General features: G+C 38.8%; 1 protein-coding gene across 1 annotated transcript in view; it reads left to right on the forward strand.

The window, feature by feature from the left end:
• Positions 1–25,383, forward strand: part of LOC123515621 (protein pigeon-like) — a 99,579-nt gene that overhangs the window by 66,763 nt on the left and 7,433 nt on the right. The window contains exons 17-19 of the mRNA XM_045274411.1: positions 2,410–2,624; positions 3,342–3,563; positions 10,950–11,021. Coding sequence (XP_045130346.1) covers positions 2,410–2,624; positions 3,342–3,563; positions 10,950–11,021 — 509 coding nt within the window. The remainder of the gene's footprint in view (positions 1–2,409; positions 2,625–3,341; positions 3,564–10,949; positions 11,022–25,383) is intronic.

Consider the following 25,383-nt stretch of genomic DNA (forward strand, 5'->3'; position numbering starts at 1 on the left):
GAGGGCACCCTATCAATCACTAGTTTAGGTGAATACCCTCATTAAAACATATTTTCTGTGTTATTTATCTCCTTCATAAGATGTCACAGGTACCATGCCTTCCGCTCTGACCAGCAGTGTACATTGGGGCACAGAAAATAAATTTTTCCAAATTCTATGAGATGAGCTTCAAAATGATACCTCAAAATTGAAAATCCATTGAGAAATGTGGGAGTAGATATGATTTGAATGATTAAAAAGTGGAAACTGAGAAAAAGGCAAAGGAAAAAACCCCCAGAAATGTCATTTTCATCTTCTATGACCCTGTACATTTATTCATTTATTCATGCTCATACACCACCATGTGCATCATATATGATTTTTGGCATGTTTAGAATATTCTGTAAGATTCATATGGCACTTGGCCCCCCCTACAATGGCTGTAGGTATTAGTCGCTCAAAGGCGAGGGTGTCTCCCATCTGTGCATGGTAATTTCCCTTCGCACTGTTTGTTTCGACATTGTAAGGCAAAAAAAGCAGGTCAAATAGGCTGGATTGTGGCTTGCAAGGCGTGAAATAACAGGCGAGATACTCCATACATCCTCCTCCCATCGCAGTCACATGGACACTGAAGTGGAAGGGGAGTGGGTTTGTTCCTATATGTGCCATAGTACTGAGTTGCCAGCGTCCACCTTTCCTTACCAAAGAAACGACTTTTCATGGCTTTTTCCGTGCTTATTATCATCATTTATGGTACAGAGTGGGGGGAGGAAGCATTGGAATGCTGTGGGCGTGGCAGGGTCTCTTTAAAGTTTAAATAACCCACGTATTTTAGCATATTTCCCCAAAATACTCCATCACTATGTTGCCATATGTTCAGGGATGCTCTAGTGGTGTTTTGGGGATCTTTGATATTTTTCAGATTTTTCGGTACCATGGCCACTGGATGGTCCCCTTAATCCTCTGCTATTGCACCCTCCGCTATTGCAGTTTGCTGCTATCGTACATACTTAAAAAAGTGCACATATTTCTATGTTGCACATGAAATTACTACTGTAGTGCACCCATCATTCAAAGACTTCCAGGTTATGACATCACATTATAGTTGAGTTTCTCTGTGTACAGTGGTACCTCAAGGTTATCCACTTGAAGATGCTTGGTCAACCAGATCACTTGGAGATGATGAGGATCAAGAGTGAGCTGGGAAGGGGGTACTGTCACTGAGGAGGTACAGATGTTCATTATCACAGTCTTGCTGTGGTTGATTGTCATCCTGTCCTCCTCAGTCCACATCTGAAGGTGCTCCAGCATTGTTTGGAGTGCCGAGTAGTCTTTGTTGTCAATTGGCACATGTTTCAATGACGCTGGTGAGGCTGCAGTACTCACTCCACTTCCCCAAGTCAGGCAGGACTCTTAAGACCACTGTGAACACCTGTGCACTTATATCCAGGCAGGCTGCTGGAGAACCAAGGCTGACACCATGGGAATTGAAAGAAAAAAAAAAAGGAGTTATTGGAACATGTGTTAGTAAGACTTGTAAGACTTGGGAAATGGAGTGAGTACAGCAGCCTGACCAGTGTCATTGAAACACTGCACCAGCCACTGTGTTGTCCTCAACCTAACTCTTGTTCGATTGGAAATAAATGGGAGATGGTGGCCAGCCTTGTGTACGATAATCACCTCCTTCTATGTCTCCTTGCTGGCAGTCATTTTGGTCATGTTGAGAGGGAGAGAGGAGGCAAAATAGAAGTGCAGTTAACCATTGGCACACCAGACAGACAGGCCACCCTCTCTCTATATCAGCTGAACAGCTACTGAGATGACTTATACACTGGTGTGTCTGGTGGTTATTCTCTGGAGAGCGTAGACAGTTACAATTTAGTGTTAAAAAACATCAGAACATCTTGCCTTTCTGGGAATGTAGTTGTGAGCCTTCTCCACTTATCATGAGAAAAATGTCATCCATGTTGCTTCAACATTTTTCATACTTACTTTACCATATGTAATTTGAAATTATCTCTTCTGTCATATACAAACTAGAACTCCTCTACTACTTTCTCACTAATGCTCTTGTGATCTTGCTAACTGCATGCCTCCTCACCTCTTGTGGACTCACTGTACAAGACTTTCTTTTTTCTTCCACTATTTCAGTCTTTCTAATGTAAGAGTTAACTATTATTCCCAATCATTCATTCCTATTCTGGTAAACTCTGAGCTCCATACCTACTTCTGTATTTCTTCCTTCCTATGACTAAAATTCTTTCAAGGCAGGTTTCAAGACCCTTACCCTCCAATTTGGGTGATCCATTTGTCTCTTTTCTATAGTGGTTGAAACCTCACTGAGTCTCTTTTTTTTTGTTGTCCTGCCCCGTAACCATTACATTGATAAGAACAAAGAAAACAAAGCTTAATTTTGTGTATTCATCACAGTGAACAGTTGGAGGAGGGTGTGGCCAGCCGCCTGTTCACCCTGTTGGAGCGCTACCACTCAGCCACTGAGGCTGTAGCATACCCACTCCCCCAGGGCTACAACTCCTTTCTGGCATACCTGGCCCACCGCTGCCTGCCCCACTCGGTGTTCATGCAGTATGTGCGGCGTGGTGTGCTTCAGCTCAATGTAGATGTACTGAGGGAGATTGTGTATGGTGAGTGTGTGCTGTTGTGAAAGACAATGTGATAGAAATATAGTAGACCAGAATTTCTCAACTAGTATCAAGTTTAGTGCAGGATGCTAAATTCTACCTAATTGTTCCACATTATCTCCTTGGCTTTAGCATCATACCTCCAGAAGAAATAAAAAAGTGAAGCTGGAGTGTACTGTAGTGAAATAGTACTGTATTGAAGGAATTTTCATGCAAGAAGGGCACTGGCTGGCTCAGGGCAACAAATAGGGTGCTAAGAAAGACTTGCTGAGATGAGTGTGTATAGCCAATAGAGAGGAAGTGAATGAGGAGAGCAGTGTTGCATTACATAATTATTCATCTGATTTATGCTTATACAAATGTCTACATTTTTTTCAATAGCTTTCGCATAACTTTTTTCCTTTGTTCTTATTTCTTATTCTTTAGCCACCTTCAACTGTTCTGCATTTTCATGGCTGCCACCATACAATAACAGGAAATGTTATAGAAATAGATTAGATTAGAAGACAAAAAAGGTGTATTTGTTGTGAATTTCTCTTGATTTTGGATTAGGTTAAGCACAGAACTCCTATTGTGTCATATATTATGGAAATCAAAATCATGTCAGCCACAGGGCAATGAACTGCCAGACTTCAGCCTCCCATGGTTTATGTGAATAACAGCTATGATGTTGTTACATTTTATGAGGGCATCACCTGAACAAATCATCCATCTTTCCAGACCTGGATGACACACCACAGAATGTGGAAAAGAAGCTCGAGATAATATCATCCGTTCCTCTGGTCAGAAGCCTGAGGACTTTGCAGTTTTGGCAACACCCAATGTCACTCATACTGCGATCCAGGCTGCATGCAGGGTCCATCCTAGCTGGCGAGGGTCCTGGCCAGCCCCGCACACCCACCCAGTCTGCCCGCATCAATGCCCAACACCTTGAGACCAAAGGTGACTACTGTTACTCTTTTATGCTTGTATGAGTTTTGGCGAAACACTTTGAGCAGGAGGTAAGTGCACTCCAGTGCTTCTTTTTTTGTTAGTCAAGAGAGAACAGGCTTGTAAGAACAATATGAAAGAGAGAATAGTTAAATCTAGAAAAGTAACTAGCTCAGTGAAGGTGAGGAATAGCTTTAAGTGTTTGTTATGCAAATTATGGAAGTATTTTTAATATGATAGATTTGCTTAGAGGAACAGCATGTTTTGAAAATTTTTATATAATTGCATTTATAGAAACTTGGTAAGCCATGTCAGCGAAAGTACAGTGAACACTCAGTACTTGAACTTAATTAATTCCGAATGACTGTTTGAGTATCAAAAAGTTAGACAACCGATATCTATAAATCAGATAATTCATTCTAACCTTTGCAAAACCTTAAGCTAACAAATATTTCAATGTTTTCTTTTTTTATGATTTTGATTTGTATATGTCATAAGTGAAGGCTGATGATGGATGATGTAGAAGAGAAGGGGAGAAAAGTTGGAAGGATATGGAAGGTTATTTGTTGTAGGACGAGTGACCATCCATGAAAACATCTGGTAACTTGTCTCCTGGTGTGATACCTGTGAATTCATTAGTGGAGGGCTGTGGATCAGGAACACTTGTACTACATTCCTTATTTTCACTAGTAATAAGCCTCTTTAGTGCCACTGTAAGTTTCTGAATGTAAAACTACAGACAGGACAGAGGAGAATGTTGTTCTCACAATCGCAGCAGGACTAGGGATGTGAACTGGTATCCAGTATGCTGGAATTCCGGTATTTTAGCTTTGGTATTACCGGTATTAGAATGGGACAACTGGTGGCGGCAGGAGGGAGAGGCCAGAGCTTTGTTTACAACCTCATGCGTGGTCATTTGAGTGTAACGAACAAAACAATAGATAATGTTACATGTAGTGTTTTCAACCCTCCCTTGATTTGATATCTATCTCAAGCACATGACTATAGTGCATCAGCATTACATGGCAGCTTTGTACTCAAGATGGAAGGAGCCTGAACACTGGTCTACCATTACCCAGCTGCCTTCTATACCAGCCACACTTACATTCTGGTTAGCTACCCAGGCTGGAATGTGCCCTCTCACTATGTATTGTACTTTAAAAATATTTGTGCATTTTTAAGTGTTAATGTAAAAATGTTACTGTAAAACCCTGGTGAGATGGCAAAAATATATTAACATATGGTTTGTTTCACCAGAGAGGAAGAAGTGTTGAGGAAAACTCTTAGTGCCAAGAGTATGGTCTTAGTTAGGTGTTAGGGTAGGGATTTCACTCATTGCTGAGGTAAATTTGACCCTCCTTAGGTAAACCTAGGTTGTGTTGGGAGTAGGTGCACTAGTTTGGGTGTCACCGGATAGGATTGTTAGGCTAGTGGGATATCGTGGTGTGTGAGTGAGTTGTGTGGTGGCATGACATTTCCGCCCCAGTTGTTTTGTGTGAAGTGATTAAGTGGAACAGTAAGTGTTAAGCATCAAGCAAGTATTTTTGTTAGCACTCCTGATCCTGGAATTGTGTTGTGCTCCATCTGCTCACACCCACGCTGAGCCTCTGATATGCCTGCGACAGCTTGCGCAACAAAGCTACCACCCCTGTAATGGGTTAAACTGTTACACAAGTAGCAGATATTTTCACTCTTTGGTACCATTGTAATTTTCTAAATGAAAACTGCAGACAGAACTCGGGAGAAAATTGTTCTCATGACCGCAGCTGGACAACTGGCGGAGGGGGTGATGGAGAAGGCAGGAGCCTTTGTTTATAACCACATGCATGAATGTTTGACTACCGGGTATTTTTTCAAGTACAAGTAACTCTTGATTTACGCAATAGATGTGTTCCAAGAGGCATTGCGTCTATCAAAATTCGCGTAAAACAAACATGTAATTCTCATAAGAAACAATAGATAATAGGGGGGATGCGGGATATGGTAAAAAAAAATTAGTACAAAATACTCTATTTATTTGGCTAGATTAACATGTTTTTATTATTTACCATTCTAAAGACTAGAAGTGTATTTAAAGTAAAGGGAAAAGCAAGAAATAATAAGAGAAAGCAAAAAATAATAAGAGAAAACAACAAAATAAAGAATACGTAAACAAAACACTCATTGCATCACTGCCTTCACCACTCACACCACAGTCAGTGACCATCTTCCTGTGAGCTTTTCCACTTTATCAAAAATCCCCTTATCAAAAATAACCCCACATGCAGAAGAAGATGAAGGACATTTTGGGGCCATCTTGGTGAATTATAGGCAGATTGAAGAGATTCCGTCTGTACTCAGTGCTGGCAGACTGAAAATGAGGCATGAGAAGAGCAGGAGTTGGATCCAAGATTCTTTTAACAACGTCAGAGCAACCTCCTGCCGCGAAATGGCATCCATGAATGCTTGGAGGGATGGTAATGAGGTTGCTATGAGGTTGCTCTCAGGTTGCTGAGAACACCACCTCTGGAGGTGGTGTTACTCTTATATGTGCATGTATGTTCACAAAACAACATTTCTATTAGCTTTTTACAAACTTTTTCCCCAAGAAAGGATTGTTTTGTAATGCATAAAGTGAAATCTTACATGGAATACCAAAAAATAAAGCAGAGATGAGATCGGCCACAGACGAAGAGGACGTGGCGACTCGGCCGCTTCTTCTTCTTCTTGTGACCCTCTCCACTCCTCTATTGCCTGCTATAATGGATATTATATCTTAGTATTCATATACGCTCATGCCATGAGGCACTGAGTGATAGTGAATTACTAATGAAATACCGCGGTATTTCATTAGTAATTCACTATCACTCACTGCCACGGAGTCGAGGTTATCTCATGGCATAAGCGTATATGAATACTAAGATGTGATATCCATTATAGCAGGCAATAGAGGAGTGGAAACATAAAATATCGTGGTGAAAGCAACATGCAAGCTAAAAGGGTCACAAGAAGAAGAAAAAGCCGCCGAGTTGCTGCATCCGCCTCGTCTCTGCTTTATTTTTTGGTATTCCATGTAAGATTTCACCTTATGCATTACAAAACAATCCTTTCTTGGGGGCAAGGTTTGTAAAAAGCTAATAGAAATGTTTTGTGAACATAAATGCATACATGAGACAGTAACACCACCTGGAGAGGTGGTGTTCCCAGCAACCTCAGAGCAACCTCATAGCAACCTCGTTACCGTCCCTCCAAGTGTTCATGGATGCTATTTCGTGGCAGGAGGTTGGATCCAGCTCCTGGCAGTCAATAAGCACTTTCAGGCAGGCTACCAACCTCCACCCGCCCTCAGCAATGAATCTTTGTGGATGCTATTTTACGAAGGTTGGTATGTGAGCAGGAGGTTGCTAAGGAGGTTGTCTGTACCAACACAGACGACAACCTGCTTCTTGGATCCGGTCCCGGAGCTCCCACCTATTGGCCAGCTGCGGAACTCTCTGGCACACAGTTTGAAATTGCATCTGGCGCTCAGTTTGAAAATGCGGTTGGGCCAAATGACGTATAAGGAAACTGATTGCACAAATTAAATTAATTAATATTTTTTTGGTCGCGTTGTAACAAAAACACATAAATCAAACACATGTAAATTGAGAGTTACCTATCAAGTCAAACTTTTGTGTTTGAGTTTTGAAAAGTTTGACTATTAAGACATTTGAGTATTGAGTCTCCACTGTATTTAATTTGGAGGTTAAAATTGGTGGTTATACACTATTTCATAAGGACAAGTAAATCAGGAAAGGGGGATGTGTAGTGCTGTCCATTAAGGACACATTGCAATGTTACATTATCAGTAGAATTAAGACATATAGCAGAACATAGTCTCTATGGGTGGAAGGATCACAATCAATAGTAATGGGTTTAGTGTACAGGCCACCAAATTTTACAATTTAAATCAACTTCCCATTATGGCAGGAAATAAATGGAGCAGCCAGGTACAGTCAGGTATTTGCAGTGAGCTTTTTCAATTATAGGAATATTGATTGGAGCTTGATGGTGGACAATAGTGAAGCAGAGGAATTTCTTAATTATTCAGGATAATTTTTTTAAATGGGTAATCTTAGAATCCCACAAGGGGGAATAATTTTCTAGCTTTAATACTAATAATCAGGGAGGAAGCAGTTACACAGGTTGATATTGGTGGCTAGCTAGGTGACAGCAACCACAGTGAAATTACGTATAAAATTAAATGGCATGAAGTTTTCAGAAGCAAAACCGATAGAAAAGTACTTCACTTTAGGAGAGCAGAATTTGAGGGATTGAAAAGGTATCTTCAGGGAGTTGACTGGCAATGGGCACAGAGGGAAGGTCAGGGTAAGACCTAGAATGGAGGTGAGGGAGAGAAGGCTCGGTCAGAGAGAAATGACAGACAGAAGGGTGAGAGAATGCTAATTGAAGTGCAGTCTGAGTCAGGTCATGCTGAGATGGGAGAGGTGAGGTTAGGGAGATTGAGAGTGAAGAAGAGAGGGGACTAGGGGAAGTGAATGATGAGGTGTATATTTTGTTGATAGATTACATACTGGCCAGGTAGCTAACATTCCATGTAGAACAATAAAACCACAAAGGAATGATCCTAAGTGGATGACAGATAGATTAAAACACTTCTTAGTACTAAAGTGAAATATGTGTAGGAGATAAAAAGCAGGAGATAAGGTTTTAAGGCCACATTGTAACAAAGTAATTAAATCAGATAAGAGGTTAATGAGGAAAGCTAAAAGCAATTATAAATTGTAGGTAGCAAAGATGGATTCTCAGGGATGAAAAATAGAGAAGAAATAGGTCCTTTAAAGGCAACTGATGGGGAGCTGGTTAGTTTTGGGAGAAGATAAGTAAAATTATGAACAAAAATTTGTTTTAACTGTCTGCACTCAGTAAACCATGTTGAAGATGCCAGATAATGAACAGTATTTTAAAGCAGAATAGAGTGAGAAGATGTAAGCTATTTCCATAACTAGGGAAATGGTAGAACATAAGATAGATAGATTCATATTTTATTACATAGAACAAATCATGGTAATAAGCCATAAAAAAACATACACAAAAACCAATACAAGTCATAATATATATACTTTAGTGATATACAGTTGTTACATCATTAAAAAATGTCACAAACAAATCTGCTGCATCTTTCTGTAGTGCTTTCCAGCAAAAGCTAAATTGTTGAGTAGAGATGGAAAGACAACATCTCAACTTGTTGGCTGTTTCCCCATGTGTTGTTGTATTGACTGTGAGCTGCTCTTGCTATGTCATCTGATTAGTCAGTGACTTCAGTTAGCCAGTCACCTTACCACAGAAGCTGAACCTGCCACACCACAAGTTTTATTCTTCTCCCTACATTTGTAGAGTGTTTTTGTAAATACAGTGGTGTCTTGCAATAACGGACCTGACAGTAATGGATTTCACTCAATAACGGACTGGACTAACCTAACTTAACCATTTTTATTTTGTGGGACCATTATGGCAGCTTTTTTCCCCCATGAATTCATAGTTCCCAACTAGCCGCAGGAACAAATACACATATGACATGATAAACAAGCCAAAAAAAGGCATGCTAGGTAACTCATTTTGTTCGTCTATGATTTACAAAACTTGTAATAAGGTAGAGAGAGGCGATTGCTTGACTGTAGGGATCACTGGAATGACACTCATGGTGATTTGTGGTCCCTGGTTGGCTGTACCTGTGGCCTGCCAAAGTGAAATGCTAGTTTTGCATTTCTGTTTGAATGTTGTTGGGCAAGTGAGGATAAAGACACTGCCACTCAGAGAGAAAGAGAGAGCACTACGGCTGACCAGCATACTGTAGACAATAAACGGTAAGATTAAGTCTCTCTAATCACTTTTTGTCTTCATTTGCTGGTCTTTGGAGATCTACAATTTAATTTTTCTTTTTTTTTGACAGAATAATTGAGCATGAAGTGGACCAGCTCTTCTTGTAAATAACATAATGAGCAAAGTGTTTCATCAGCACAGTGCTAGGGGTGGTGGGAGGGGCTTGGCAAGAGCAATGTAAACAAAACAACACAGCTGCCATGCTCTCTCTCTCTCTCTCTCTCTCTCTCTCTCTCTCTCTCTCTCTCTCTCTCTCTCTCTCTCTCTCTCTCTCTCTCTCTCTCTCTCTCTCTCTCTCTCTCTCTCTCTCTCTCTCTCTCTCCAAGAAGTACTTGTTTATGTTGCAGATTAGTGCCTTAGATTGGCTGTGAAGATAGCCATATGGTGAGTTTGCTGCAGGGTAATACTCTATAGCAAGACTGCATAAGGTGCAGGCCTATGATGTATTGGGCACTCGGATGTGTAAAGATGTGCACCAGTATCCAGTATATTCTAATATCGATATGTGTTTTCAGTATTACCAGTATGGGGAAACACTTTTCCAAAGAGAACACACACGATTGCAATGTGGAACAAAAGTTAGAAAGATTTCTGAAGTAATTTTGGAAACACCTATTTATATAGAAAATGGAGAGAGAGAAAGAAAGACAGGTAAGGAGGTGGAGCAGCATTAGAGAAAGGAGGCAAGTCCATACTCTATAGGGAGGTGGCAATAGCTTAAAGGTAGTCTACTCTGACTTTGACAATCCATTGTCTTCCTCTCCTCCCTTGTCACCTCAGCAATGTCTTTCATGCAATCATTAAATGCTTGTTAAAGATACTACTGGATCACATGGAAATGTGCCATCTCACCAAATGGGAAGCTATATTTTAATTCATCTATTCTTGGTTGGAATAATTTTTATTACTATACACTTCTTAAATAATAATGAACATTGAGTGCAGAAGAAGATGGATCAAATGATTTTTTTGCATCATTTAAAGAGAATAAACCACGGAAAAAGTGAAAAGGGGTGTTGAAGGGTCTCGCAACTAAACTGCACTCAGTAACAGACAGTTCGCGGTAACAGACAACCCCTCTCCCCTGAAGTCTCCGTTATCGCGAGGCACCACTGCATATTTAGTACAAGAACGTGTATCAAAACAGACAAAACTGTTTCATTCATAATTTGAAAACTTATGTGAATTCACAAAGTTTGAAGTCTTTGTAACTTAACTTTTTTAGAAACAGCAAGTTCTGTAAGCCTCATATGTGTGTGTTCTTACCTGATTATTCTTACCTACTTTTTATCTTCACAGGATTGAGTCACAATCATAATAATCCATCTTTCATGATCTCTACAGCTATGAATAATACTCCTTTCACACACAACTTCCTCAGTCAGTACATTCCAGTAATTAATTGCTGTGTCAAGAAAACTATAGTCTTCATTTGAAATCTGTCCCAAATAGCAGCCTCACACATCAGCTTAGTGTCATTCATTACAACTCCATTGTGCACAGCAGCTAACTAGCACTTGCTCTGTCTCACCCCAGGACTCTCAGCATTCCCAACATCGGACAGACTCTCTCCGTATGACACATTTCTTGATCTCCTGACTGCCAAAGGTGAGACCAATATCAACACTGAAATGTATTTATAACTTTTATAATTTATTAGAGTAATGTTTTATTTGTAATGTTTAATTAGTTTATTTGCCTAGAATAAGGAAAAGTCTTATTATGAAGGAACAGGGTTGAACCAGTGTATGCTGTCACACCTTAATTGCTGTGGAAATGTGTGGTCAACTTTGCCATGCCTAAGCTCCAGGGGTGTAGTACAGTTTACATGAGACTGCTCTCTTGAATCAGGAGCCACCATGGCTAAGAGTGTGAATGGTGTGTGTATTTACCTATTTGTGTATTACAGGGCCCGAGCTAAGCTCTCTGTGTCCTGTCTCCTTGTCCATTCCTGTCATATCTCTCTTTCATCTGATTGACACACACCGCATCAACGACGTCACTGCTCATTTTATTCCACTTATCAATGCTACGATGCGGGAAACTGTATTTTCTCACGTCATTTACACAGATGTCTTTTTATTAGCTTTTTTCCATGTCCTCGGAGATGATTACTTGTGGTCACCTTTATCAACTCTCTGTCCAGAATGTCAATCCTGTTCACAAATTTATACATAGTTATCATGTCTCCTCTTGTTCTTCTCTCTTCTAATGTGGTCAGCCCCAGCTTCCTCAGTCTTTCCTCATAGTCTAACTCCCTGAGTCCTGGTACCATCCTTGTTTGCCAGCCTCTGTACCCTTTCTACCTTCACATTTTTCTTCATATGCGGTGACCAGACACAAGCTGCATATTCTAACTGGGGTCTTATTAAGGTACATAATATCTTCTTCATCATTCCTTCATCTTGGTAGTGGAATGCAAGGCCAATATTTTGAAGCATGTTATATGTTTTCCCAAAAATCTTGTTAATGTGTTTCTCCGGTGACAAAGTGTTTTGCACGGTTACTCCTAAGTCTTTCTCCTCATTGGTCTCTTTAATTTTCTCATCACCCAGCCTGTAATCCCAGTTTGGTCTGTATCTACTTCCCATTTTCATAACATGGGTCTTGTCTATATTAAATTCCATCTGCCACTCCTTACTCCACTCATATATTTTATCAAGATCTTCCTGTAACTTGTTACAATCTTCCACATTCTTTACTCTCCTCATAATTTTAGTATCATCCGCAAACATGTTCATGTAACTGTCAATTCCTACTGGAATATCATTAACATAAATAAAAAACATGATGGGACCAAGCACTGACCCTTGTGGAACTCCACTGGTTACCTTCTTCCACTCGGACTTCCTTCCTCTCACCACTGTTCTCATTTCTCTTCCCACTAAGTAATTTTCCATCCATTTTGCTAGTTTATCATTTACTCCTCCAATCTTCTTTAGTTTCCACATTAGTCTATTGTGTGGTACTTTATCAAAGGCCTTTCTCAAGTCCAGGTAGATAGCATCCACCCATCCATCCCTCTCTATGTTGTAGTATGTCAGTCACTCTTGAATAAAAACATAATAAATTGGATACGCACGATTTTCCTTTTCTGAAACCAAACTGTCTTTCACTCAGAATGTTTTCACTTTCTAGATACTCACTCCACTTAGCTTTAATTACTTCTTCACATACCTTGCACAATATACTAGTTAACGATACTGGTCTATAATTTAGCGGTTCCATCCTACTACCATTCTTGTATATAGGCACAATGTCAGCTCTTTTCCACTCTTTCGGGACTAATCCTGTTCGTATGGAGGTTTCCACAATATTAAATATAGGGTTCAACAATTGATCCTTACATTCATTTAGCAACCTTCCAGATATGCCATCAGGCCCCATTGATTCATTAATATCCAGATTACTTATAATTTTCCTTACATCTTCCTTAGTAACCATGATGTCCTGCATTTGCTTTATTTCCGTAGGCCTTCCTCCCATAAAATGCTCCTCCTTTGTAAACACTTTGCAAAAGTTGTCATTCAAAATTTCAGCTATATCTCCAGCATCCTCATATACTTCTTCCCATTTTTACCTTTACTATTGCCTCCCTTATATTTAGTTTTCCATTTATGAATTTATAAAACATTTTTGGGTCACTATCACAGTTTTCCACCACCCTCTGTTCATATTCCTTCTGTGCTGTTCTCCTTACTTCAACATATCTATTCCTTGCTGTTTTGTAAACTTCTCTTGATAATACATCACTGTTTTTCTTAAGTTTCTTCCATGCCTTTTCTTTGTTCTTTTTTGCTTCTTCACAATTTCTATTAAACCACTGTTTATTATTTAAAGTCCTCTTTCTGTAATATGGCACAAACTTTTTCACAGCAGAGTTATACAAATCCATAAATTTATCGTATTTCAATTGCATATCCCTTTCCTGGTATACCACGGACCAGTCAATTTCATTAAAGAACTCTCTTATATGGTTATAATTTGCCCTAATATAATTTAACTTTTCCTCCCTGCGTTCCACAATCTTATTCGTGCTTAATTCCGTATCCAGCTCAAAGCTTAGGACATTATGATCACTTTTCCCCAAGGGACATTTATGTTCAATTTCCTCTTTTAGAGAGATGCCCCAGGTAAATACCAAATTCAACCTTGCTGCAACATCTTGTCCCCTGCACCTTGTCGGTGATCTCACCTACTGTGTCATCAAGTTATTTGTTGCTACCTTTAACAATTCCTCTGCCCACTCACCACCGTTCACCACTTCGTAGTCTTCCCACACTATTTATTTACAATTAAAGTCTCCGACTATCATCACTCTATCCTTTCTGATGAGTTCTTGCTTCATTCTGTCTAGAGTATTTCTCATCACCATTTGGTACTGTTCATATTCCCAAGCACTGGTTCTGGGTGGTATGCATACTGTTATAATATTAATGTCCCTCTTGCCATCTGTTATAAGCATACTTATCACTTCCTCATTTCTCTTACTATAGTTCACCTCCTTCGCTATCAGATCTTCCTTAGTAAGAACCATTATACCACCACCTCCTTTATTTTTCTATCATTTCTCCATACTTTGTAGTGTTTTACAACAAACCAGTCTAGCTTTATTTCGGGCCTTAGCTTTGTTTACACTACACACATTATGTCCAGTTCATTATTTCTTAGGTAATCCATACATTCTAGCCTCTTAGACAGAAATCCATCTATATTCATGTAAGTCACTTGTATTCCATTCCTAGTCTCTTTCTTCCATGTAATGTCTATTCCGCCTGTTTTATCCACCACTTCTTTAGCCTCCCATTTCTCATCCTCCAAAAAAACTTGGTCTTTTCCTCCTCTGTTCTTTCGTCGTTCCTCTCTTTCACCAGTTACAAGCTCTTTCATTTTCATTCGCTCATCCTGTGACATATTTCTTCCTATGTAAATTGTTTTGGTTTCCTCCGTGTCCTTAAGTTTCCAAGCCCTCCTCAACAAGGCCTCAGCTGCCACCTGAGACTTGAATTTCAATTTTAATGGTCTATTCTTGCCTTCCTCAAAAGCTCCCAATTTCACACTTTCTTCTACCTCAACATATAGGTCCTCTTCCTCTGCAGAGATCTTATTCAGTAAAGACTTAATCCTGTCACTTTCCTTATTCCTCCTATCCTGCCAGTTTCTGTTAGTTTCCTCCCTCAATCCTGTTATGATCACACATTTTTTTCTTTTCAGCGATATCTCTCACCACATACTCATTTTCCTTTAGTGCCTTTAAAATTTCACTCTTCGTAATAATTTTATTTTCCTCTTCCTGCTTTTTCACTATCTCCCTAAAAGACCTTTGTACCTCCTGATGTTCATGGTTCACTTCTTTCATCCTAGCATCAATTAGATTAAGGCATTCCTCCTTCCTCAAGTCCCCTTCGGATATTTTCATCTCCATTTCTAGGAGTTTAGCCTTCATCTCTTCACATTGTTTCCTTAGTTGTTGGTTTTCTTTCTCCATCTCTACTTTTTCCTTCAATAGCTCTTTATTCGCTATCGTTAACAAATAGATCTTCTCTTTTTTGAACGAATCATTCTCGGCTATAACTCTATCCAGTTTTTCTTCTATGGACAAAATGTTTAGAACTTAATTTCCAGTGCCTGGATTCTTGCATCCATATCTAATTTCTCCAGTCCTCTTGGAGTAGTTACGAAACCTTCAAAATCCTTGGGTTGTCTAGGGGTAGCCGCCATGTTTGTTATCATTAGCTGATTACGGCCAAAACAATCACCGCCCACACTCTCATCGCAGGGACCACTCTCCATATCCTTCCCTTTCAACACTATGCGACAGTAGGACATCAACAGGACACTAACTCAGAGGTACCCGGGCCCTGTAACACCATAGAAATTTTCATTTCTTCCCGTCCGCAGCCAGAGACGAGCAGTCCTCTCTCAGCGACGGCGAGTGTGTGTGTGTGTGTGTGTGTGTGTATTTACCTAGTTGTATTTTACCTAGTTGTAGTTTTACAGGGCCTGGGCTTTATGCTCGTGTGGCCCCGTCTCCATATCTACACTTATCCAATCTTACTTTAAAAGTGTGCACACTCTTTGCAGACACTACTTCTTCATCTAAACTGTTCCACGTCTCAATACATCTCTGCGGGAAACTATATTTTTTAATATCTCTCAGACATCTTCCTTTTCTCAGCTTTTTACTATGCGATCTTGTACTTGGTGTCATATTCTTCTCTCAAGATCAGTTTCTCATTATTCACTTGGTCCATTCCGTTGATCAATTTATAGACTTATATCAGGTCTCCTCTCTCCCTTCTTTGTTCCAAGGTGGGTAGATCCATAGCCTTTAGTCTCTCCTCATATGTCATCCCTTCAAGTTCTGGGACCATTTTGTAGCCATTTTTGTAGCCTCCAATTTTCTTATGTGTTTCTTTTATGAGGGGTCCACACTACTCCTGCATATTCCAATCTAGGTCTTATTATAGTATTTATCAATTTCTTCATCATTTCTTTGTCCATGTAGTGAAATGCTACTCCAATATTCCTCAGCAAATTATATGTTTCTCTAAAATTCTATCAATATGGCTTACTGGTTGATTGTTTTCTTCCATCGTCACTCCTAAGTCCTTTTCCTTTTGACTTTCTCCAGTTCTACACCATCTCCCATCTTATAGATTCCCACAGGTCGTCTTTCACTCTTTCCCATTTCCATGACATGGCTTTTGTTCACATTGAATTCCACTTCCCACTTCTTACTCCATTCCCAGATCTTATTTAGGTCTTCTTGCAGTATTTCACAATCCTTTTGCTTTATAACTTCTGCACAGTTTCACTTTGTCATAAATGCAGTCAAATTTATCTATCAACTATTCTAGAATAGCTGTTCACAAGACCGTCCTTCTGGCTATTTGTCTTTATAACTTTTCCATGCTCCACCTCTTTTCTCCTTTGCCTTGGCACACCTTGCATTAAACCAATCTTTCTTTCCTTCTTCTTTTGGTCTATATTTTGGGACATATTCCCTGACTCCTGTTTTGTATATTTCCAAAAATAAGTTATATTTGTCTTGCATTGTCTCTTGAGTTTTCCATCTCTTCCCAGTCTACGTTTTTAAAATAGTTCTTGAGATTCTCAATATCAGCCTTTCTGTAATTTAATCGGTCTCCTTTGTATGAATCATCTCTATCTTCCTTTCCTTCTTCTATATCTATTTCTAATATTACATGGTCACTCTTTCCCAATGGGCACTTATATCTTATATCGTCATTCATTTGTATACCCCTTGTAAAAACTAGGTCCAATCTGGCCGGCTCGTCGTTTCCTCTGAATCTTGTGTATTCCTTTACTCTCTGGTCCATCATATTGTCTATCATTAGGTTTAAGAATCTTTCTCCCCAGGCTTCTTCCCCCATACCACTTTCATAATTTTCCCAGTCCACTTCTTTACAGTTGAAATCTCCTACTAATATCACTTTTCTCCTTTCTTTAACGATTCTCATTAGACTCCTTATTGTGTCATCTATCATGTCTTTATATTCTTGATTGGTCCATGAATTTGTTTTTGGTGGCACATGTGTTACAATGATTGTTAACTCTTTTTTATTAATATGCATCTTAATATACAATACTTCTGCTTTTCCTTCCCACATTCCACTTGATTGATCACTATCTCCTTCCTTAACATTATCATGACTCCTCCTCCTCCTTTACCCACTCTGTCTCTTCTCCATACATTATACCTATTATCCAAGACTATTTTGATTTCCTCATTTAGTTTTGTTTCAGCCAGGCATATAATATCTGGATTTTCTTTCCTTATGTAATCTCTTAATTCTAATTTACTTGATAAAACCCCGTCTATGTTCGTATACATCATTTTTAGTCTTTTGCCTTTATCATTTTTAGTTAAACTTGTTCCACTTTTTTCTCTTCTTTCTCGTTTATATACCATTTCCTTATCCTGTCTCCTAGAATTCTCCAAAAAAATGCCTTCTTCTCCTCTTCTGACCTTTCATTATTCTTTTCCCTTACTGCTGCTGCCAGTTCATTGTATCTCTTCCTTTCTTCCTCATTTCTATTTTTCTTTATATAGATATCCTTGCAGCCTTCTGTTTCTCTAAGTTTTGTTGTTCTATATAATATTTCTTCTGTTGCTGCTTGTGATTTTAGTAATATTTTAATTGGTCTCGTTTTTCCTTCTTGATATGGTCCCATTCTGTTTATTTCTTCTACTTCCTCTTCCAAGTTCTGCCTATCTTCGTCATTAAGATTCTTCAGTAGGTCTTTGACTGATTTCATTTCTTCTTTTCTCTTTTTGGTCTATATTTTATATTTTTTTCTTTTATTCCAAATACGACTACACTCTTCTTTTTTTCTGCAATTTCTCTAACTAGATTTTCTTTTGTCTTGAGGACTCCTATCATTTTGTTTGTCATATTTTCTTCTTTTTCTTTAAGTTGTTCTTGAATCACCTCCTGAAAATCGGCCTTATCTTTCTTATCTGGGACTCTCCATGCTTGTACTTTTTTTTTAATCACGTTCTGTACTCTTTCCTCTTCCTTGTTTACTAAATCTTTCAGCTTCTCCTTTTCTTTCTCGGCTTTACCGAGTCCTTCTTCCATCTGCTTCTTGTAGTTAGCTACTTCCTTTTTTAGTTCTTTGTTTTCCGCTCTTAGCCTAGCTTCATTTTCTTCCACTTTTCTTATCCTTTCTCTCAGTCTTATAAACTCCATTTCCTGTTCTTTATTCTCTTTCATTTCCATCTTCTCCTTTATCAGTTTATCTAGTTTACATTCAATATTGAACACTCTCTTAAGTAGTGAAGTTGTCGTCATCGAACCCTTGAATCTGCTGTTCTCCCTCACCGTCATAGTCATCATCAGCCCCTTCTCTATTTTCATGTCTGCATTTGGATGGATTATCTTTTTCACTCATTATTCTTTAATAATTGATTTCATGAAGAGAGAAAAAAAAAATGAGTCCACACTACCTGCCCAGGCCACTGTAAATACTATACAACAGGTGTAGTGAAGATCAGCTGATCGTCGGAACTGCGCCAGTGCGTCTGCTCTCAACCGTGTCTCTCGAATGTGTGTGTGTGTGTGTGTGTGTGTGTATTTACCTAATTGTATTTACCTAATTGTAACATACGGGAAAAGAGCTATGCTCGTGTTGTCCCGTCTCCATATCTATTAATGTCCAGCTTTTTCTTAAAATCATGAATATTCCTTGCGTTGACCACTTCCACGTCTAAACTATTCCATGCTTCCACCCTTCTATGAGGGAAGCTATATTTTTCACATCTCTCCTATAAGTGGCCATTTTAGTTTTTTCCCATGCCCTCTCGACATTCTTTCATTCCACATACACAGATCTTCCCTATCCATTTTTTCCATGCCAATCATCACTCTGTATATTGCTATCAGGTCTCCCCTTTCTCTTCTGTTTTCCAGGGTCGGAAGTTGCATTCTTTTCAGTCTGTCTTCATAAGTCAAATCTCTTAAGTCAGGCACCATTTTTGTTGCAGCCCTCTGTACTTTCTCTAGTTTCCTTATGTGTTTCTTTAAGTTCAGAGCCCACTGTATTGTTGCATATTCAAGCCTCGGTCTTATCATTGCAGTAATTATTTTCTTCATCATTTCTTCATCTAAATATACGAACGCCACTCTTATGTTCCTCAATAAGTTTGTGTGTGTGTGTGTGTGAGTGATTCACCACCTCCTCGGTCGTCTGCTGGTCACCTAGCCAGTCTTCCCCATTACGGAGCGAGCTCAGAGCTCATAGACCAATCTTCGGATAGGACTGAGACCACATAACACACTCCACACACCGGGGAAGCGAGGCCACAACCCTTCGAGTTACATTCCGTACCTATTTACTGCTAGGTGAACTGGGGCCACACATTAAGAGACTTGCCCATTTGCCTCGCCGCTTACCAAGATTCGAACCCGGCCCTCTCAATTGTAAATCAAGTGTGCTAACCACTACACTACGCAGTGTGTGTGTGTGTGTGTGTGTGTGTGTGTGTGTATATTTACCTATTTGTATTTACCTATATGTGTATTACAGGGCCCGAGCTAAGCTCTCTGTGTCCTCTTAATTTTAGTATCATCCGCAAACATGTTCATGTAACTGTCAATTCCTATTGGCATATCATTAACATAAATAAAAACATGATGGGACCCAGCACTGACCCTTGTGGAACTCCACTGTGTATGTGTGTGTGTGTATGTATTTACTTAGTAAAGTTATGCACAATATGTGCTGCAACAAATCCTTTATCCAATTCATTCCATTTTTCCACCGTTCTGTGTGGAAAACTGTATTTTCCAACATCCTTCACACACTGCCTCATCCTGATCTTCTTTTCATGTCCTCTTGTCCTTCCATCTTCTTCCACCAACAGCACCAGGTCTTCTTTGTCTATCTTTTCAATATAATTTACTATCTTATACATTGTTATTAGGTCCCCACATTCTCTTCTATCTTGTAAGGTTGGCAGTTCCTTTTCCTTCAGTCGTTCTTCATATGTGAGGTCCTTTAATTCCAGCACCATCTTTGTAGCAATCTTCTGTATCCTTTCCAGTTTTCTTATACAGTAAAAGTCCTGAAATCCGAAAGTCATGGGGATCCGGGCGGGCATTCCGGATTCTAGGATTTTCCGGATTGTAAGATAATAAGGCTGAAAGTAAGATTAAAATCTTGAGGGTACTATGTAAACCCCACTAAACTAACCTCAACTTGCTTTATCTCTTTGTAGTACTGTCATAACATCTTACAGGGATTGCTACTGTACTGTACTGTACTGTACCCCACATAATATGTATACGGTCCACAATACTTATGTCACACTTTATAAAATAATTTTAAGTATAATACAAAACACATTTCATAACATAAAACATTTACTGATGTCTGATAAAGGGAAACAAAAAGAAAGGAAGGCCTCCAACATCATACGCCAGCCAATCACGTCACCAGCATCGAGCGTACACCAGCTGGACCACCCACGCAGATAATACCTCCAAATATTATTCTCTTACGAGTTTGTGTTAAACTCAATGTTGGTGATGACATTTTCGGTTTCGGCTATTATTATTATATATTTATTACTTTTATTTCTTACTTTTTACATATTTAACTCAGCCTTTCAAGTTTTCCTGATTATAAGGTTCCAGATTTAAGGACTTTTACTGTATCTTTTTTCGAACTCGGAGACCATACCACTGCTGCATATTCCAGCCTTGGGCGTATCATGCTTGTGATGATTTTTTTCATCATATCTTTATCCATGTAATGAAATGCCACTCTTATATTAGTCAACATCCTATATGATAGTCCATACATCTTGTTTATGTGTTTATCAGGGCTCAGATTTTCTTGTATGATCACTCCAAGATCTTTTTCCTCTTTAGTCTTTGTTATTTGCTCCTCTCCCATCAGATAGTTCCATACTGGTCTTCTCTTACTCTTTCCTAGTTCCATTATGTGACATTTCTTGGCATTAAACTCCAATTTCCACTTCTTGCTCCATTCATAGATCTTGTTTAGATCTTCCTGTAGCAGTATACAGTCCTCTCTGGTTTTGATAACTTTTAGCAACTTTGCATCATCAGCGAATAAATTCATATAGATTTTTACCCCAATGTGATAGTCGTTTACATAAACTTGAAACATAATGGGGGCTAACACTGACCCTTGTGGCACCCAGCTAGTTACTTTACTCCAAGATGAGTATGTATCTCTCTCTGATCACAGTTCTCATTTCTATCCTTCAAATAATCTCTTGTCCATTTGTGCAAGATTCCACGCATTCCTCCTATGTTCTCTAGTTTCCAAAGAAGTCTTCCATGAGGGACTTTATCAAATGCCTTTTTAATGTCCAGGTATACTGTGTTTACCCATCCATCTCTGTTTTCAAGTCCTGCAATAACCCTGGAGTAGAAGCTTAATAAGTTTGATACATATGACCACCCTGTCCTGAACCCAAATTGTCTGTTCGATATGACTTCCTCCTCTTCTAGAAATTTAACACATTTTTCTTTGATAATTATTTCACATAACTTCCCTACGACACTTGTAAGTGACACTGGTCTGTAGTTTAGTGGTTCTGTTGCCTTTCCTCCTTTAAATATCGGTACTACATTGGCTTTCTTCCACTCTAGTGGAACTTTCCCTTCATTTATTGAACTTTTAATTATTTCCCAAATTGGCTCCAGTAACTGGTCTTTACATTCTTTTAACACCCAGCCTGATACACCATCTGGCCCCATTGCTCTTTTGACTTCCAACTTGTCCAGTAATCTTTCAGTATCCTTTTTGTGCACTGCAATTTCTTGTAATCCTTGGCAATCTTATGTCCTATTAGGTTCTGTGAAGTCATCTTCAGTGAATATTGTTTTGAAGCTCTCATTCATTATTTCACACATTTCTTTCTCTGTTTGGTATGTCTTTCCTTCTTTAATTATTTTTTCAATTGTTTCCTTATTCTTTGTTTTGCCGTTTATAAACTTGTAGAAAAGTTTTGGTTCATCCTTGCTTTTATCCACTACATCTTTCTCAAACTTTCTTTCTTCCTCTCTCCTTACTCAGACCTAGTATCCTTACTCATTTCTAGTGTCTTTGTATTGCTGACTATTATAGTCATTTCCTTGCTTTAAAAGTTTCTTCCACGCTTTATCCTTTGCCTTTTTTGCTTGTAAGCATCTAGCATTGTACCAAACATGTATTTTTTTCTGAACTCTATAAACAGGAACAAACTTTTTTTACTCCTTCATTGTATTTCTGTAAGAATGTCATATTTCTCTTGTACAGTCTTCCTGCATATAATATTACTCCACTCAATATCAGCAAGATAACTCCTTAATTTTTCAAAATCTGCTCTTCCATAATTTAATCTCTCTCCTTTATAGTCCTCTCTGTATCTTATCTCATCTTCTTCCTGCATTTGCATCTCTAATGTCACATGATCACTTTTCCCCATTGGACTAAGGTATTGTATGATTGGAGGGGACTCTGGTTTCTTTGTGAAAACTAGGTCAAGCAACAATGGTTCTTCTTCTCCCCTGTACCTTGTTGACCCCTCCACCCACTGGTCCATTGTATCAAGGTCGATGAGGCAACAGAAGGCTGGGTGGGAGTTACTGGGTCGCTGAATTCTGCTGACTCAGAACATTCCATGCCGTGGTAGGACGTGAAGAGGAAGAGGAGGATGAAAAAGAACCTGCTTGTTATAGGGGTAACTCAGGATTCTGAAGCAAATCTGAAGAATGAAGTTTCTCATGCTTTGGATGGAATGCAAATTAGTGATACAAAGTTTGCTAATGATGGCAAAAAAATAGAGATGAATTTTGCCAATGAGAGTTTGAGAAATGAGGCAGCCCAGAAACTGGAGAATGTTGAAAAGTTGACAACTAAATCTGTTCAGAAAATTAAACCCAAGATAATGCTATGTAATGTCCATAAGAAAGAGACTAAGGAATGTATCATTGATACAATCATTGCGAGAAATTACTACCTTCAAGCAGTTCCTGATATCAAGTCAAAGATTGAGAATATTTTTTGCAAACCAGCAGCAGGGGGCACAGTTTATTACATCATGAAATGTGATCCAGTGATAAGACAGCTGTTACATCAGCATCAGGACAGGATTAAGCTTGAGTGGGGAGTTTACTAGGTTCGCAGAATCACGACAGGTGTCATGCACTTATCTGTTACCATTGTCAAAGGTATGGTCATACTGAGGCAAACTGCAATGCCAAGAAAAATGGTGAGCATTCCATTTGCTTTAAATGTACAGGCAACCACAAGTCCAAGGATTGCACATCTACAGAGAAGAAATGCATAAACTGTGTGAGGTTTAAGAAACAGAATACTGACCACTCAGCAAATGATAGTTGCTGTATTGTGTTGGAAAGTGAGATTGACAGGATCAGAAATATTACAGATCATGGCTACTAATGCTGTGAGCTCTATGTTGAAATGTGGTTTATTAAATGTTCAGTCAGTTGGAAACAAGACAGTAGAAATCAGAACTTTAATTAATGACGAGAATCTGGATATTCTTGCTTTGACTGAAACATGGCTGAGTGAATATGATACTGCAAAAATTAAAGAAATAACCCGACACTCATACATTTGTGCACATACCAAGGAAAGAAGGAAGAGGTAGTGGTGTTGGTCTTTTACTTTCTAGAACATGCAATAAAATTAGGGTGGATAAGTCAGAAAAATGGGAGAGCTTTGAACATATGCAAGTTAGCTGTGAGCTTGGTGGTAGAAAATCTATGTTTATAGTGGTCTATAGACCTCCAAGCCTAAGTGCCCAGTTGTTTATTGACGATTTCAGGAAATACTTGGAACTGCTGGATATGGTGAGCGTTAATATTTTTATTTGTGGAGATTTTGATATAAGAATGAATGAACAAGAAAACTATATAGTGAGGGAGTTTCAAGATATGATGAAATCCTTTAATTTAGACAATAAAGTAGAAAAAGCAACATCTGCTGGTGGACATGTAATTGACTTGGTCTTCTGTGACTCAGATCATAATCTTGTTCGAGAAGAAAATGTTGAGGAAATCTGCAGGATTTCACTGGTGCACAGGATGGTTATTTTTCAAATATCTTGTAAAAAAGAAACTACGTACACTAAGCGATTAGTGTTTCATAGGAAAAATTATTTTGACCATGAGCGGCCGCTGATAGCTGAAGTGTCACAGGCCATTCATTTAAGAAAGGATGATGTGTGTACTCATGGAAGAGTAGCAGTTGAGAAATGTGAATCTTGTTTGTCTGAATTATATAATGGCAACATGAAAAAAGAATACAACGAAATGTGTCCACTTCATGAAAAGGATATTAAGATTAGAGATCATGCACCTTGGTTTAATACTGAAATTTCCATAGGTAAGAAAGAAAAAAGGTGGCATAGACTACGAACAGAAGAGGCAAGAAGGGAATATATGGACATGAGAAACAGGCTAAACAAACTTGTACAGAGGAGAAAGTGTCAGTACTATAGACAGAAGTCATTAGAGTCACGGTCTAACATTAGTAGATTATATAAGATACTGGATAATTTGACAGGTAACAGGAGAATAAATAAGTTGCCTGAGGGGTTTAATGACACTGTGCTTGCAAATATGTTCCTTGACTTCTTTGATCAAAAGATAAAGTCGATTGTGGAGTGTTTTAGAAATGAGGAGCTTGAAATACCCGTGAGTATGCCAACGCCTCGGGCTAAGCTACTCTCCTTTAAGCAATAAGTGTGGATGAAGTAAAGGAGATTGTACATAAAGTTAACATAACCTACTGCAATAATGACCCATTACCTATTAGTGATATTATTCAGAGTGAAAAGTTCTGTGAAATTCTGGAAATTTTTAAACTGATTATAAACAGTAGCTTCATGAACAATACCTTTCCTGTCTCTGAAAAAATGGCATTGATAAAGCCCATTGTAAAGGGTAAAATCGATATGCAGTGCTTGAGTTCCTTTAGACTTGTATCTAATTTGACCTTTTATCGAAGATTATTGAAAGTGCTGTATTAAACCAATTACTCGACCATTTGAAAGTAGTGCAGGCTTTACCAGATAATCAGTCAGCTTATAGAAAACTTTATTCGACTGAGACAGCTTTATGCTCAGTTATCAATGATCTGATAATCCTGATGGATGAAGGAAAATGTGGTTTGCTAATTTTACTGGACTTAAGTGCAGCATTTGACACAGTTGTTCACAGATTGCTTCTTTTAGATTGCAGGTCTGTGGGTATTGATGGAGATGCACTAACATATTTAGAAAGTTATCTTGCAAACAGGCAATAGTGTGTTCAAATTGGTAAATCTTTTTCAGACAAGAAGATTTTAGAAAGAGGAGTACCCTAAGGCAGTGTTTTAGGTCCTATTCTGTTCTGTATATATACTATTGAACTATCACACATACTAAGAAAACATGACATTGACTTCAAACTGTTTGCTGATG

Source organism: Portunus trituberculatus, chromosome 39 (genome assembly GCF_017591435.1).
Source record: "Portunus trituberculatus isolate SZX2019 chromosome 39, ASM1759143v1, whole genome shotgun sequence".
In the NCBI taxonomy this organism is placed as follows: Eukaryota; Metazoa; Arthropoda; class Malacostraca; order Decapoda; family Portunidae; genus Portunus; species Portunus trituberculatus.